We start from the raw sequence: 17,948 nt of genomic DNA on the forward strand, positions 1-17,948 counted from the left end.
CCGCATATTGCTGCCAGGAATTAATTACCTCCGCAGCCCGGGGTGAGAAGAAAGGAAAAGCGCTGACGTGGGGAACTCACCGCTGCTGGCCGGGAATCGGTATACCAGCGCATTGCCCCCGAGAAGCGCCATGGTCCAAAATCCCCGCTGTGGCCCCAGAGCTGCTCAAGAAGATTGAGTCGTCCTGAAAACCGGCGCGTCATCGGCCGCGCCCCCAAGAAGCCGTGCTGGGATTGGCGCCAGTGGGAGCCTACCCCGCCTCCCCGAACAGCAAACCGGAAGTCCCGGGGGAAGAGGAGAGAGGGAAACGCGCCACCTCAGTGCTTGGAAGCCGGAGCGAGAGCCCACCCCGCCGGTTCGTGCCCCCGCCGTCGGGAGAAGCCGCCGGAAAGGTGCTGCGGCTGGCGGGGCTCCCACGTTGAAGAGGAGAGCCCCGCACGTCCAGAGGAGCAGCAGAAGGGGGGGGTCTGTTGCAGCTAGAGGCCCCGGACTGCCGGTGAGTGGGCTGCTTGTGTAGGCTGCTGGGGGCCGGCCGAGGCACATTGTCGGTGCTTAAGGCCCCCGGGGAGCATTTTGGTTAGGTGAGAGCCCCAGGAGAGGGGCCCCGACTTGGTCAGCATTCGCCCGACTGCCTAGCTGCCCCGTTGGACAGGAGACCGCAGTTGCCACGTTGGGGCCAAGTATATTTCCTGTGAATCCCAGTAGGGGGGCACACCTTAAGTTGGGGTTGAGGCCCCACATACATGGGAAATGTTACCTGGATAAGGTTGTGCCTAATTGAAATAGGGATCTGCCTAGAAAGGGTCGCTGGTACTGACTGGACACCTGCAATAGCCCTGCCACAAAGGGGCAATTACGATGACTAGAGTCCCGGAGTAAGAGGGGCTCCTCAGGCGCTGTGGCGCCAAAGGCGACTACCACGTTGGGGCAGTGATAGTGTGTGCAGCTTGTCCCTAAAGCCATTACCCTGCTGATTTGAGGCCTAATTTATTCATGTTCCCAGACCTACTGAGATTTACGCCCTAATGTGAGGCCTAAGGTGGTGTTACCCCCCCACCTAAAGTGCTAATATGTTCATGCATGATGAGCCTATGTTTTATGTGGGATGCACTTATGCTCTGATTGGTGCCAAATATTTCTCCTAACGCTCCCAGGCGGGGGGTTCTGCATAACGTGTCTTCAGGCAAGCCTGCCTAATGTCAGGAGATTATGCCCACAGGTTCCTATGCCGAATACTACTGTCATGCAATGATGTTTCCCTGCCTAGTGGTCGATGCTATTGAGATGCCACGTGTTAATGTAATTGCATGCCTGACCCGAAGATGATGATGCCAACTGCTGAGATTATGGTGGCAAATGGGGTGTTTGATGCCTACCTGTGCTAAAGCCTTTATATGCCTAATGATATTGCCCATATGACTCAGGGTTAGGTCTAATGTTTTACGCTTATGGGGATGCCATAATGTTTCCATTGCAGGTGTTCCGGCCTAGTGCCTAATGTCACGCCCTGATGTTTTTATTGCAGGATTGAGACTGATGGACTTACCTTTGTTTTCTTTGTCCTCTGCGATGGTTCCGGCAGTGGCCCGATTGGCCCTGTCATGTATATAATCCCCCTGTAAATATTGCCTTGGCGCCAGTTGGTGCAGTATAGAGACTACTGTGATTACTATCATATGTTTGACACAATACAAAAGTTATTCTTACACAACCTTGTGTAGCGTCTCTTTTTGGAGTGTGCCTTGTGTGTCGCCTGTGTGTACTGCGTGGATGCTTTACGCATGTCCTCTGGAGTTTGGCCCGCCCGCTCTGCACCACGCTACCCATTTCTAACACATACATTTTTGGAAAAACGCACTGATGAATCAAGGGGTGTCTTAACTAATTAACTATACGATACACTATCTGTGCTACTTTGTGTTTATTCTAGTCACATGCATGTCTGTGAAAGATTATTGTGGTATGAAACAAATGCGATTGAATGGCCACATGAACGTGCGTGCACTGTTTAAATCTGCTAAATACATATTATTCAAAAGTTATTTCAGCAGGCGGTTTAACCTATGCTTGGGTGATATTATCCAGGACACGCAGCTCTTAATGGGAAGGTCTTCGGCATTACTTTAATGGACTAGTCTGAGTCTACTGGGCTAACCAGTTGACATGCCCAGGGCAGGTCAGTGAAATAGGTGTTTGTGGAAGAAATCTACAGATCAGAGATTTAAATCTCAGCATACCTAACTTTGCCTAACAAAGGTTGACACCTGGTTGGTATTCTATTGGCCTGGTTTGTATTTTTAAGTCCATACCAGTAATAAATATGGAAAAAGCAGTAAAATCCAGGATTTCCCCCCTTTTTAAATAGAAATCTAACTCAACAAATGCATAAAAAATCACTTCTATGTTGGCCTTTTGTTTTTTCAGAATTAGTTCTTAGGTTCTCTATCGCCTCCTTGCTAGTGACAACTTTGTTTTGCTATTGTTATTTTGCTTTTATGTTTACCTAGCCAATATATTAACTCGTAATGTATATATATGTATATATATATATATATATATATATATATATATATAGGAAGACTTTCTATACACATTTTGTTTTCTATTATTGGTATTTTATCATCATTAGGTGAATTTTTCTTCCTGTTCATTTGATTATTTTCTATTGAAGTCATTAGATATGCTTAATACTTTTTATTGTAAGTGTGCCTTAGATATATATCTGCATGTCCCCTTTTTTGTCTTGTGCAATTTCTTTATAAAAAAACTAATAAAATAGTTGGAACAAAAAAACGTATTTGAGAGCTGCCTAATTTTAACATGATTATTAAAGCAAACCTAGGGCTAATTGCCATGTTACAAAAGAATACTATGAATTTTACACAAATTATTTTTTTTACCTACAAGCTCTTCACCTTTCCAGTAAGCAAAATGTAAACAAGTAGCTGGTCATTTTCTGAGAAAGGTGACTAGCCTACCCTTACATGCTTCTCAATTCATTAAGCTAAGGACGTGATCTACAGCTTTGCAAATATGTTAATCTGTCACAAACATGACGGATATCCTGTCTGTCTTATTACAAGTGCCATAGGACATAAGCTGCTTATAATACAGCAGACAGGATATCCGTTACTTGTGTGACACAAGTACCCATCCGCCAAACTTAAATCAGGCCATAAATTATTTGAAATTGAGCAATAGCAATACTGTCATTTATTGGGTTATGAGCATGCAATAAATATGTGGTAGGAAACAGAATAGTAAAAAAGACAGTAGAAAAAAACAAGCTGTTCCTATTGGTCCCTCTTACTTCACGTTGGAGGACACAGTTTTTCCATTTATCTAACCTTGCATTTTAACAACCTAAAGCATTTTAGGGCATGTGTATTCTTGGGTTGCTGCCAAGGAAGCAATTGGATTAACTCACCAGAAAACATACCTGTCAACGCACGCACATTTGACAGGTGTCACTCTCCTTTTACTTCTATTCACCAGTCTGACAAACAAACTTTAACAGTATCAGCCTCTTTTCAAATCTACATCACCCACACAAAAAAAGGCTCATTCCTCATTCATCTTGTTGAGCTCATCCTCATACATGCCTGGCTTCACCTGAATTTTTGAGTCAAGAGGATAACAGGCATGAGATGATGTATAGTGACAGAATAGATCAGCACTGGTGTCCAGCAAGGTGCAAGCTGCATTACCATATCTCACCTTGCTTTGAGCGAAAGCGGCGCGAATGTGAGGTGACATCAGTGGGCATTACTTCAACTCAAAAACTGTCTGCCAACTGCCAACCACCAAATTTGGAATTTTTTGAAGCCAAGCCACAACCTTTGACTCACCACTCCTGAATTATTTCCAGACATTTCAGTTCCTTGACACTGAATGTACTTCGCCACGCTGTTCGCTTGTAGTACTCTGTCTGAGGACGAGGGGTCAAGGGTCAGCCCAATAACCAGTGGGACTGATCTGATTCTAGACAGCCGCTCGGACAAGAAGCTTCCTCCTAGCCAACGCGGCGCGGCGCTGTTTACACAAGCCCAATCTCCAACTGCACACGCTCAGAACAGGGGACACTGACCTACTGCGCATGCTTGGAGGCTGCTCTTTTCCCGGAGCGCTCGTGAGGAGGGGTGGTGCGGCGATTTAGCAGCCGGAGATTTTTATTGTATTTATTTATTTTATGCGTTTTTATACAGCGCGGACTTTACCCGAAGGTGTCAGAGCGCTTCACAATAGGAACAGTACTGATACATGAGGAGAAAATTACAAGTGAACAAATTACAAAAGCAAACTTTAAGTTACATAAGGCAAAAGTGACAATTGTGAGCAAACAAAATAAAAGAGGTAGCAAACAGTACATTACAGAAGGAAAAAGATCGCTGATGGATGATGTATATAAGTAGGTTCCGTGAGTGATGTAGATGAGCAATGGATGGACTATCGATTTGCACTCTTTTCTTACATCTGAACCGAATTAAGGCACAAAACCATTTTTTTTAACCATTTCCGACCAAGAGAAACTTCACTCACTTGTGTTAATTGCACAATATCACCCTGCTGCACATAGAGCATGCGCACCTGAATAATTCGTAGTTAAAATGCAAACTCGAAAGATTTTTCTGAGCACTTAGTGTTTCAAGTGCAAGAGTTTCTACATTAAGCGTTCTCTAGAACATATCCTTGTTTTCTGTCTTTGTTTTATTTTATTGTAATTGCATCCGTTTAGCGCTAAATACCCCTGATGAGGTGTTCAAGTGCTTTATGCGGGCAGCAATGGGGCCCCAGGGGGACCGTGGCGCGAGCCGGTGTCCCCCTGGGAGGTTTCGCGCGGTGGAACAATCCACCTAGCGTGATTGGGCAGCAGGGTGGGAAAGGGGTGGGCTTAGGTAGGAGGATAGGTGTGGTGGGAGGGAATTACGTCATTCGGTAGGCGGGAGGAGTGTGGCGCAGTTTGTTTGTGCTGCGTTTATCCTGTCAGCTGAGGTGGTTTTGGAGTTTGAAGCAGCCTGGGAGACGAGAGTCGGAAGGTTGCCATGGTGGAAGACAGCGTCGTGAGGGACGCCGTTCGCGCACTGGTGGAGGCAGGGCGGAGTGACCTGCTTCGGCCGGGAGCTCCGTTGGAGGCGGAAGCTGGCGCCAAACGCCCGAAACGTGCTGCAGCTACGAGGGTAAGTCGGGCGGTGGCGGCGTGTCTGCCGTCTTCCAGCCGCGCACCGCCGACCCCACCACATGCCCCCAGTATGCCGATGCTGATGCGACGCGCCCGCTCTTCAGGGAGGAGCGCGCGTCGAAAACAGGTACAGCAGCGCTCTGCCTCTGCGCCGGACATACAACAGGGCAGGCAGGGTCAGTTCTTAGCCCACAGTATAAGGAGGGCTGACAAAAGAGGGGGCAGGAGCGGTGCTGTGGGTTCGGGCAGCGTGCCGGCTACTTCATTACTTGAGGGGAATGTTAGCAGTGGCTGCCAGGTTGGGGAGGTATAACGTGTCATGACTAAGGGGCCTTTTTTCTTACATAAGGAGGCTGCATTCTCTGGCATGGTTCCCCCACAAGTTTCTGCATTTTCTGGAGCTTTTGCTAACATCGATATCGCTCCTAATGTCAGGGAGGTGGGCCACAGTGCTGCCCTGGTGGATTACCCTTCGGACAGTGAAGGGGAAGAGGAGGGCCATCCTGAGGTAGCAGATGACATAATGGCGCACAATGTTGAAGATGTTTTTCGTGGAGAAGGGGAGGACTGCGGGGGTCGGGCAAGTTTGCAGACTGTATTGACCCTCAAACCTAGAGGCCCCCCCCAGGTCAAAGGTCATCGTTGAACAGCCGCCATTGGATTTCAATGCAGAATTGAGTTTCCCAGTCAATGTTGATGAGGAGGAAGTTATTTTAGATCAAGATATAGACTTATGGCCTATCAAGGACTGTAACCAAAGTCAGGTAATAGATTGTGGTCATGATGCAGAGGTGGTTGCCATTTTTCCAGAACCTCGCCACCCACCCTGCCAACCTCAGGTGGACTTTGACTCTTCTTTTGGTCCTCAATGTGGCCAATGGGTTTGGGTGGAACATTCGGATATTTCAGAGGAGGAGGCGTCAGGTGACATCAGGGATTCTGTGATGGGTAAGTCTTTGGCGGTTTCTGGCCGGAGCGGTAAGAAATTGATGGCGGGCCCTGCCTCTAGGTTAGGTTCCTAGGGTTCCATTTCAACTTTTGCGAAGCATAGTGCGGCTTTTGGTAGGTCGAGGTATTCACGAGGCGGATCCAGTGCGGATTTTGGGGCAACGGCCGGGCTCTCTCAGCGGAGACCTGTGACCTCTTGGGTGGATTATGATGGTGGAATTGGAGATGGTGAGCTGCCAAGTACAAGTGATAACATGAGAAATTTTCCTATGACTCAAAGTGATACATGTTATGGGCATGATAACGAAAATGGAGATAAATATGTGGAGGTTTTGTTTCAAAAGGCGTCTCCTTCAGTTGTCACTCAGGAGTTGGGAACTGGGGATCGGGGTAAATTCACGTCTTCTAGTATTTTACAGAGATCAAGAGCGGATTTCTCAACGGATCGAATGCAGCACGGCGGACATCGTGGGCGCGATGATCCTCAAGAATTTCAGAAGCGGGCTACGCAGCTAACTACAGGTAAGACAAATTGGTGGGCTGCGTGGTCACGACCTTTGGCGAGCGGCAATAATGTCGTTCAGGGGGGCGGAAATGCAAGGAGTGTAACTAGTACATTGGATTCGGAGACTTTTTCAAAGGTAACTCCGGTGTCATGTACAGTACAACAAGGAAATGATTTGTGTGAAGACAATACAAGGTCTGTTAAGAATGTTACTAGTAATAAACAGATTTCAGGTACTGGTACTAGTCGGACAAAACTGCCATATATGGGTTTGGCCATGCCTTTGGGTATGCATCTCTCAGACAAAACTAGACAAAAGATTTGGAACCACGAATTTGTAGACGTTTTTAGACTATTACACAGAGACATTCAGGCCAAGGAGGGTTCAAAAGAAGAAGAATGGGAACTGTCTTGTCGCCCTAGAGTACCCAAGAACATTGAAAATTGGACGGCTGCCTTTCTCATTTACGCTAGTGTGTACTGTGAGAGGCATCCTGAAAGGGCAGTGGCAATGTTTAAATATATAGATATTATTAGGAAAGCGCACTTACAAGTGGGTGGTTACGCCTGGCTCAAATATGATGAGGAATTTCGGGCCAGAGTCAGCATTTTCAATGACAAACCTTGGGGGGAAGTGGACCAGGAACTTTGACTGCAATGGATGTCTTCTAATCAGACATCAACAACCATACATACTGCTAGTGGTCTGCCTATAACTTACCGGCCCTTTCTGCAGCGTCCCGCCCCATTGGGGGTGGGTGGGATGGGTAGAGCACAATTGCCTGCAGCAGGTACATGTTGGAACTTCAACTGCGGCACCTGCATCAGGCAATTCTGAAAATTTAAACACGAATGCTCGCAATGTGGTGGTAGGCATCCCATTGCACAGTGTTTCCCCAACCAACAATTTGGTGACCATGGGAGGGCACAGAGAGGCAGATGGTCCATTCCACCTGTTATTCTAAAAGGCTCCTACCCCGGTTAATTTACAGGCTATGCTGGTATGTTTGGGCGAGTATCCAGATGCAGATGCGGCCTCTGAATTATTCTGGGGCTTTAAAGTAGGATTTAGAATAGGTTATCAGGGGCCTCGTTATCATCGTTGGGCAGATAACTTGAAGTCTGCTAAGGATTTGCCTCATATTGTGCAATTGAAACTGGACAAAGAATTACAAGCTGGAAGAATAGTGGGACCCTTTAGCCAGTGTCCTTTAAACAATTTGATGGTATCTCCTCTGGGGGTGATTCCCAAGAAGGCAGCGGGTGAATTTCGGCTAATCCATCAGCCGGAGGGCCAATCAGTCAATGATTTTATTTCATTAGAGGATGCTAATGTTTCCTATACATTGGTGGATGACGCTTTGCGCTTAGTGCGTTTGGCGGGCACTGGTGCGGAGCTTGCCAAATGTGATGTGCAGTCTGCGTTTCGTTTGTTGCCTATCCACCCATTAGACTTTGAGCTGTTAGGAATGTTTTTTTAGGACGCGTACTATGTTGACAGAGTATTGCCTATGGGTTATTCCATTTCCTGCGCTTTGTTTGAAACATTTAGCACATTTTTACAGTGGTGCTTGGTGCGGACATGTGGACATACATCTGTTTGCCATTACTTAGACGATTTCTTATTTATTGGCCAGGCAAAACTTAACCAATGTCGTAAAGTGTTAGAGTGTTTCCAGGAGATGGCGAGAGAATTTGGCTTGCCATTAGCTTAAGAAAAGACAGAGGGCCCATCTACCAGACTGACATTCTTGGTTTTTGAGATTGACACGGAAGTGATGATGGCTCGATTACCAGCGGACAAAGTAGATGAAATTAGGTCCTTTTTGCGAGAAGTGCTAGGCAAACAGAAGATTGAGCTCAGACAAGTGCAGCGATTGCTTGGCTATTTGAATTTTGCTTGTAGAGTAGTGAGGGCAGGCAGAACGCGATAGCTGGAGCGCTGCTGTAATCATTTTAACTATTGTCCTGCTGACTACGGGTAGCGACATTTACTTTTTAAATATTGTGATTTTTGTTTTTAACCTTCTGCCCTGAAAATCAACAGGTTACTAACTTCACTTTACCTTCTTAGAGGCCAAGCTGCCTGCTGTGGGCTGTTCGCTTAGACGGGCTCCCCAGCGGCCGCGGGCGCCATCTTGGGTTGGGTTGGCCGGCGAGTTGGAGCTTCGCCACACCCCCCTCGTCATTCTCCTATTTAGGAGTGAACCTTTCTCCCTCCAAGTGATCGCAAAGCTGCCTGGTGGCAGAGGGCTAGTGCGCGATAGCTGGAGCGCTGCTGTAATCATTTTAACTATTGTCCTGCTGACTACGAGTAGCGACATTTACTTTTTAAATATTGTGATTTTTGTTTTTAACCTTCTGCCCTGAAAATCAACAGGTTACTAACTTCACTTTACCTTCTTAGAGGCCAAGCTGCCTGCTGTGGGCTGTTCGCTAACACGGGCTCCCCAGCGGCCGCGGGCGCCATCTTGGGTTGGGTTGGCCGGCGAGTTGGAGCTTCGCCACACCCCCCTCGTCATTCTCCTATTTAGGAGTGAACCTTTCTCCCTCCAAGTGATCGCAAAGCTGCCTGGTGGCAGAGGGCTAGTGCGCGATAGCTGGAGCGCTGCTGTAATCATTTTAACTATTGTCCTGCTGACTACGAGTAGCGACATTTACTTTTTAAATATTGTGATTTTTGTTTTTAACCTTCTGTCCTGAAAATCAACAGGTTACTAACTTCACTTTACCTTCTTAGAGGCCAAGCTGCCTGCTGTGGGCTGTTCGCTTAGACGGGCTACCCAGCGGCCGCGGGCGCCATCTTGGGTTGGGTTGGCCGGCGAGTTGGAGCTTCGCCACACCCCCCTCGTCATTCTCCTATTTAGGAGTGAACCTTTCTCCCTCCAAGTGATCGCAAAGCTGCCTGGTGGCAGAGGGCTAGTGCGCGATAGCTGGAGCGCTGCTGTAATCATTTTAACTATTGTCCTGCTGACTACGAGTAGCGACATTTACTTTTTAAATATTGTGATTTTTGTTTTTAACCTTCTGCCCTGAAAATCAACAGGTTACTAACTTCACTTTACCTTCTTAGAGGCCAAGCTGCCTGCTGTGGGCTGTTCGCTTAGACGGGCTCCCCAGCGGCTGCGGGTGCCATCTTGGGTTGGGTTGGCCGGCGAGTTGGAGCTTCGCCACACCCCCCTCGTCATTCTCCTATTTAAACGCCCACTATGTGTCAGCGCAGCGGACGAGCGCAGCGGGCGCGTCGTAGGCGCGCCGGAGTTGCGCCAGAGTTTAGCCCGTCTGCGCCCGTCCGCCTCCGGACGGGCTCAGGGTCAGGGGATACTAGCCATATCATTCCATATACAGCTAGGCAATTGTGGGACCTTAATTTACCTTGTCATGCTCCCTCTGTAGCTACCTTGGGGAAACTTACTGCACTCGGCATCCTACGCAAATCCCCTTCTCTTTACGACCTTTGTACCCCTCCGATTGTCCCCTTAAAGAACCATACCTCCATCCGGGTATTATATTTAAACACCCGATCAATGGTGAGACATCAGGCAGACATCTTTATCTTGCTGACACAAGAAAAACCTGACCTACTCCTGTTGACTGAGTCCTGGCTTACGGAGGATTCTCTTCCCGACATTTTGGCTGCCCTTCCCCCAGATTATTTCTTTCTCCATGCTGACCGTATCGCTGACCACCCTGGTGGCGGGGTGGCGGCTATCATCTCAAAACTATTTCATCTCATTTCCTCGTCCTCACTCGTATTATCACAAGCAGAGAATCTGTTTATTAGTCTGGGAACGGAAGCCGGGGCTTTCTCTTTTGCCCTTTTATATTGCCCTCCTCGACCCATGCCGGACTTCGCTGAGAAACTATGCGAACAATTGACTGCTCTTCTGCCATCATTTTCTAGTTTCGCCCTCTTTGGGGATTTTAATTATTGGTTCAATGACGCCAATGCTGGTGCACAAGCCACCGCACTATCCGAGACCCTGACAAGCTTGAACATGAGTCAACATGTCTCTTCACCCACTCAAGTAAAAGGTCACATATTAGATCAGGTTTGGACCACCAATTTAACCCTCTCCCAACCTCTTACACTTCCATGTGTGTGGTCGGACCATTACATAATTGACACGACCATCACTCTTAGTGGGCGGACTAAGGCCTCTATGATGGCAGGCGGTTCCTCACGCAAATGGAATAAATACGACTCTAAGGGATTTTTAGCAACCCTGGCCTCTACCTGCCCTATTACTTCCCCCCATGATGATGTTAATAGGAAGGACATGGACATCGGTGGCTGGTTAAAAGGGGCCAGTGACCAATTTGCCCCAGTAATCAAGTTCCCCTGCACCAGACATCCTAATGCCAACCGGTGGTTCTCTGACAACCTCAAGCAATTAAAACTCGAGGTTCGCCTACTGGAACGTACATGGAGGCGGGATTACTCCAACTCATCTAGACAGAGATATGTAACAGCCCGCAGAGAATATAAACTAGCTATTCTCTCAGCTAAATCGGAGCATATCTCCGATAGAATTCTCTCAGCTACTAATAAATCTCGAGAGGTGTTTAGGATTATGAATGAGTTGACTACTGACGACAGGACTCTCCCAGCCCAAACCCCGACTAAGGAAACCTGTGAGGCCCTTAATCTTTTCTTTATCGAGAAGATTATTAAAATTAAAGACTCCATTATCCCTGCCTCACAGTCGTCATCATTTCTCGACGCTTCCCTGGATAACCCTCTATCCCTCACTTTGCTCCCTACCCTAGATTTCCCTACCATAGCAAAATTAGCCACCCGTGTAGGATCGGGTTCACCGAATGACCACTGTCCTCCCTCGGTACTGCGGGACATCTGCCTTAAGCTGCCAGAATGCATACTACCTTTCTTGAATGCATCCCTTATTTCTGGCACAGTACCCAGCTCCTTTAAGGAAGCAATCCTCGTGCCGCTCTTGAAAAAACCAGGGGCGGATCCTGCTGAACCCTCTAACTATCGACCAATATCCCTGTTGCCTTATTTGTCAAAACTCCTCGAAGCCCATGTCACCCGGTGTTTTTCAAACTTCATCAAGAGTTCTTGCTTCCTTGCGCTCAATCAGTCCGGCTTTAGGCCGGCCCATTCAACGGAAGCTGTTATTTTGGCAGTCATGGATACTCTGAGAGGGAATGCAGATGCTAAGAGACCACAGGCCCTTGTTCTTCTGGACCTGTCTGCCGCGTTCGACACGGTGGATCATGACATCCTTCTCCACCGTGTCGGACAGGCCGGCATTCAGGGTTCTGCTCTTAGGTGGGTCGAGTCATTCCTTACAGGCAGGTCACAAGCCGTACGTCTAGGTCCCTTCACCGCGTCTAAATCTTCCACCACTTGCGGAGTCCCCCAAGGCTCTTCACTTTCCCCTTTATTATTTAATCTTTACCTCCGCCCTTTAATTTGTTCTCTCCATAATTGGGACGTCACAGTCTTCAATTATGCAGATGACTTGCAGCTCGTCTTTCCACTTGATTCTCCACAGGCGGTTAACAACTTTCACGCCGTTATGACTCACATCCAACAATGGATGAATCAAAACCAGTTAAAACTTAACCCTGGAAAGACTGAGCTGCTCCTCCCTGGCTCAAGTGCTGCATATTGGGGCCCGCAGTTTTGGCCCCTTGACTTTGGTCCCCCTCCTACACCACTCAAGGCAGTTAGGAGCTTGGGGGTGACGATTGACGCGGAGCTGTCACTTAAGGCTCAAGTGGGTGCCACGATCTCTTCGTGCATGTTCCACCTTCGAAAGATCCGGAAGATCAGGCACCTACTCCCACATGCGGCTCTGTGTCAGGTCGTCATGTCCCTTGTCCTATCGCGCCTTGATTTTTCCAATTCCCTTTACCATGCACTCCCACGATTTCTTCTGCACCGTCTTCAGGTCGTGCAGAATCAGGCAGCCCGCCTCATCTTTAAGATCCCTAGGTGGCAATCTGCGAAGCACTTGCTCCGCAAGCTCCATTGGCTGCCAGTGGAGGAGAGGGCAGCCTTCAAGATAGGCTGCATGGTATTTAAATCCCTTCACTGCCCTTGTCCTGCTTTTTTGAAATCCTTGGTCACTTTGTATCGACCCGCACGCTCCCTCCGTTCAGCTCATCATCACCTGCTTGTCACTCCCAAATTTAAAATCAATAAATTTTGGGGTCGCCGTTTTGCTTCTCTCGCCCCTAAATTCTGGAATCCCCTCCCCCAGGCCATTAAATCTAGTGCCTCCCTCTTCCAGTTCAGGAAACTCCTTAAAACTTTCCTTTTTACTCTTTCTGGGTAATCCTCTCCTCGTTTTTCTTTTACACGTCCCTCCAGCAAGCGCCAGGAAACCTTCGGGTGTCAGTGCGCTCAAAAAGTGCCACTTAACATAACATAACATAACAGAACTTTCTGCAGAAGGCTGGGTTTCGCCATGTCGGGAGCTTCTCTTCCTCACCATCGGATAAGACTTACTAAGGCTTTAAAAGATGACCTGGTGATTTGGCTGCAGTTTTTGGAGGCATTTAATGGTGTTTCTCTCTTTTTTTATCGAAGATAACACTGTCTGGCAGATTCAAATATTTTCCGATGCATCCGGGGCTCATGGTTTTGGGCTATTCTGGGAAGGACGTTGGTGTGCAGAGCGATGGCCGCAACAGTGGGTGCAACAAGGCTGCAGTATTGCCTTCCTTGAGTTTTTCCCCCTACTAGCAGCTCTAAGGGTCTGGGGTGAGGATTTCAGAGACAGGTGTGTCTTATTTCATATTGACAACATGTCTGTAGTGGAGCTGGTCAATAGGCAACGAGCTAGAGATGTGCGTGTTTTGCATCTGTTGAGATCTTTCATGTTGCAAAGTCTCAAATTGAACATTGTCTTTAGAGCAAAACACATCCCAGGTGTTAATAATACAATCGCAGATGCTCTATCTCGTTCTAATTGGCAGACATTTCGTTCTTTGGCGCCAAGGGCGGACAGCTGCAAAACTGCGATTCCTTCAGACATCTGGGTACTGGGGGATTGAGGATCGTCTAGCTGGTGGAACGCTCCATTGCTCCGTCCACCAGACGCAGTTATCGCCAGGCGTGGTCTGAGTTTTTAAGCTATGCTTCATCACAGAATCAGTGCGGTTTATCGGTTGGTAACTAAGAGTTCATTTTACAGTTTGTTTTGTCTTTGATGGACAAAGGTTTGTCACATACTACAATTGCGGCCAAACTTTCTGGGATTTCCTTTTATGGCCAGTTGTTTTTTGGGATAGAGTTAAAGGGTGGGGTGTTATTACGTAGGATGTTAAAAGTTTTCTGTAAAATCAGGGCTCATCCATTGCCTTTGCAGGAGCCAATTACGTTTAGTCTTTTACAGCAGCTTTTAGTGTATTTGCCCAGTTGCTGTTTTAATGGGTGGGAGGTGATTAGGTTTCGGCTTTGTATGATATAGTTGTTCTTTGGGGCATTTCGAGTATCAGAATTGCTAGGTTTAAGGGGACAAAAGGGCATATAAACTACTGGCATACAGGTTCTGAATGGTTTTGTTTTGAGAATTTGGTTGCGACAGTCAAAAACAGATCAAATGGGTAAAGGGACATGGATTAAGTTGAGTGGGAGCGGAGTTGTGGGTTGTTGACCGCTGGGTGAATGGGAATCTTTTTTGCTGTCTCCTGCCTTTCGTCATGGGGTGATATTTTGTCATCCTAATGGGGACAATATTACCTGTTTCCAGTTGCTAGCAGTATTGAGGAAAGTTTTAACTTTAGCAGGCAAAAAACCCCTGTTATTTGGGGCCCACTCTTTCAGAATTGGGGCTGCTACCGAGGCGTCAAGGCTGGGCTGGGGTTGGGAGGAAATACAAAAAATAGGTAGATGGAAATCTGATTGATATATTCGAAAATGACTGCATTAAGTTTGGTAAGGATGCCGGACTAATATTGTTTTTCTCACCTTAGGTCGAGTTGTTTCTTTACCAAGAAAAATGAGGACCTGGATTATAGGACATTCTTTTGTCAAATGGTCGGCTACATTTGCGGAGCAACACATTTGTGGCAGAGCCTTGGGATTACACAGCAAGGGTCATGAAGCATTTTGGAAGGGGGTGGGTGGGATGAAATGGGGAAATCTATTTTCTTTGCTTTCAAAGTTGTCACGGGAGAGGGGGTTCCCAGATCTATTGATTATTCATTTAGGTGAGAATGATCTTGTCGAGCTATCAGGTTTAACGCTAATAAAAAGGATGAAGCTGTATTTAGCTGTCGTAAAAGACAACTGGTTGGGTACATCTGTGGTGTGGACGGAATTCATTTATCGTCATCAATGGAGGGGGGCTCGTAACCATGCTGCAGGGGAGAAAGCTTGCAGGAAGTTAAATCGAGCAATGAAAATTGACTGTACGGCTATGGGTATTAGAGTTTTGGTCCATGAAAATATTACGGGTAAGGAACAACACCTTTTTCGAGATGATGGGGTACATCTGTCCCAGATGGGCCAAGCCTATTACTTGATGGAGTTAAGAGATTTGTTGTCGGGTTTTTGGGGTGTAAACTTGTGGTGTGATAGCAATATAAAATAATTTTCATTTTCTTTCACATTTTGGGTGGGGCCAGGAAAACTCTCGCTCTGTGGGGGGGTCTGGATAGTCTAGAGCGGGCTTATCCTTTCCCTCTGGGGGTGGGGGGAGGGTAGGGGAAAAAATGGTTATGGAAAGATAATGAGGAGAAAAACAATTGTTGGGATTGTACAGTATTGGGGGTATTGATTGATAAGTTTTTGGTAAATGTTTTTGGTTTACATTTATTATGGAAATGTTTGGGGGAAATGTAAGGTGTGTTCTTTCTTTAGTAATAATTGCAAAGATATGGATATCAGTCAGTCAAGAGGTCTTTATTCGATTCACATCATAAAAGACAAATACATATATATATAAAAAACACAATTCATTTTACATATAAGATAATAAATACATTACATTTTAAAACCATGTTAAAAAGGTATTACATTTTTAGACAATGATGAACGAGAAGACCCCTTGCTACATAAAAACAATGCTACTTTAAACAAATAGTCATAAAAACTGTACAATGGGAACTTCATTTGCCAAGGTTACGGGTTCGGATTGACCACGCCCAGCTCACAAATTTTGCTACACCAATAGCGATGGAGGGGGAAGTATCAGTTTTAAGTATCCTAAACGCTGCGACAGCAGATCTGGTGCCTAGTAACCGACAAACTGGTAAAAGCCAAACTTTCCTGGGTAACAAATACATGGGGCAGCAGAAAAAAAGATGTTCAATATTCTCTACTGCTGTTACACAGAAGGGGCACTTATCACTACCACCAGTTGTCAAAGAGTGCGTGAGCCCCCGCACAGGTAACAAGCCTACTCGTAGTTGGTGGTACAGTTTGCGATCATTTGGCTTGGTGATTAAGTCCCAATAGGCTTCGTATTTAGGGACATCTTTTATGACCAAAAATTCCAGTGTCATGGTAGGACCATCAACCATAGCGGATCTCCTCTCAGTGATCCAATGCCAGTAAATATCTTTAAGTGCCTTCTTTGAAGGAAAGGTCGCGCGTGCTGGATCAACCCATAGTGCCTCCAGGTTTAAATTTTTCAGGAGCATCCTGAGGTGACAGAACCAGGGTACCCTGTGAGACCCTTCAAGACCCCTCACATCATCGATGGCCTCAGCGAACAGGGATAATTCCGGTGTAGTCCACAGACGCCGCCAAAACGCCAGTGGTCTATACCGTACCTCATCCTCAATGGATTTGACACCTAGGTCTAGCCGCAGGGGTAAGCAGGGTGTCGATTGTGGGAGGCCAGTTGCCATTCTCAGGAACCTATTCTGAGCCACCCTCAAAGAGGATAAATCACTATACCCCCACAGTACGGCACCGTAGATAGTTGCAGGACACCTTGATAAACCTGCCTTGCTGACCGGATTGCCCGTGGATTCTTTGCCTCTCCTCCAACGCCTCGCGGAACCCGCTGCGCGGGTCCCGCTTCGCAGAGGGGCATTTTCCTTTCCTTTGTGGGCTGTTAGCTGCTGCTGGGGTAAGACAGGGGCTGAGGGCTGCGAGCAAGAGGGCTGGGACTACATTTCCCAGGAGTCCCAGTAACCCCGCCCGTTCCACCTGGGCTGCTCTCCCTCCCCGCCCCGCCCCCAACGACCGGGTGATCAAATACCGGCTTTCACTGCACTTCGTGGGACACCTTGATAAACCTGCCTTGCTGACCGGATTGCCCGTGGATTCTTTGCCTCTCCTCCAACGCCTCGCGGAACCCGCTGCGCGGGTCCCGCTTCGCAGAGGGGCATTTTCCTTTCCTTTGTGGGCTGTTAGCTGCTGCTGGGGTAAGACAGGGGCTGAGGGCTGCGAGCAAGAGGGCTGGGACTACATTTCCCAGGAGTCCCAGTAACCCCGCCCGTTCCACCTGGGCTGCTCTCCCTCCCCGCCCCGCCCCCAACGACCGGGTGATCAAATACCGGCTTTCACTGCACTTCGTGGGACACCTTGATAAACCTGCCTTGCTGACCGGATTGCCCGTGGATTCTTTGCCTCTCCTCCAACGCCTCGCGGAACCCGCTGCGCGGGTCCCGCTTCGCAGAGGGGCATTTTCCTTTCCTTTGTGGGCTGTTAGCTGCTGCTGGGGTAAGACAGGGGCTGAGGGCTGCGAGCAAGAGGGCTGGGACTACATTTCCCAGGAGTCCCAGTAACCCCGCCCGTTCCACCTGGGCTGCTCTCCCTCCCCGCCCCGCCCCCAACGACCGGGTGATCAAATACCGGCTTTCACTGCACTTCGTGGGACACCTTGATAAACCTGCCTTGCTGACCGGATTGCCCGTGGATTCTTTGCCTCTCCTCCAACGCCTCGCGGAACCCGCTGCGCGGGTCCCGCTTCGCAGAGGGGCATTTTCCTTTCCTTTGTGGGCTGTTAGCTGCTGCTGGGGTAAGACAGGGGCTGAGGGCTGCGAGCAAGAGGGCTGGGACTACATTTCCCAGGAGTCCCAGTAACCCCGCCCGTTCCACCTGGGCTGCTCTCCCTCCCCGCCCCGCCCCCAACGACCGGGTGATTATCGTAATAGCTATTTATTAACGTGTGCATACCGCTGCGCGGGAGCGCGCGGGAGCTCGCCGGGAGAAGCCCGCGGACAAGGGCGGGACCGTCTGCGGCCGTCAGAGGCCTAAAGAGACTGGACTGGGCCAGAATCCCTGGACGATTACTAAACGACCTAGGACTCTTGTGTAAGTGCTTGCGGGGTTATACTATATTATCAATCATTATGTCAATCGAAATACTAACCCCGGAGTTGGTTGGC

The 17,948-nt window shown here is 48.0% G+C and overlaps 1 protein-coding gene across 7 annotated transcripts in view; it reads right to left on the reverse strand.

Moving 5' to 3' along the window:
* The window catches only part of LOC144781502 (uncharacterized), a 121,736-nt gene extending 117,686 nt beyond the window's left edge, over window positions 1-4,050 (reverse strand). For 6 of the 7 annotated variants that reach the window (XM_078660386.1, XM_078660385.1, XM_078660384.1 and 3 more), the window contains exon 1: window positions 3,849-4,036. In XM_078660386.1, the coding sequence (XP_078516512.1) occupies window positions 3,849-3,872 (24 nt within the window). In that variant the 5' untranslated portion in view covers window positions 3,873-4,036. Of the gene's footprint in view, window positions 1-3,848 lie in introns of all 7 variants that reach the window. The other variant, XM_078660388.1, reaches the window with a different exon arrangement.
* Between the last annotated feature and the right edge of the window lie 13,898 nt (window positions 4,051-17,948).

This window comes from Lissotriton helveticus, chromosome 9 (genome assembly GCF_964261635.1).
Source record: "Lissotriton helveticus chromosome 9, aLisHel1.1, whole genome shotgun sequence".
Taxonomy (NCBI): domain Eukaryota; kingdom Metazoa; phylum Chordata; class Amphibia; order Caudata; family Salamandridae; genus Lissotriton; species Lissotriton helveticus.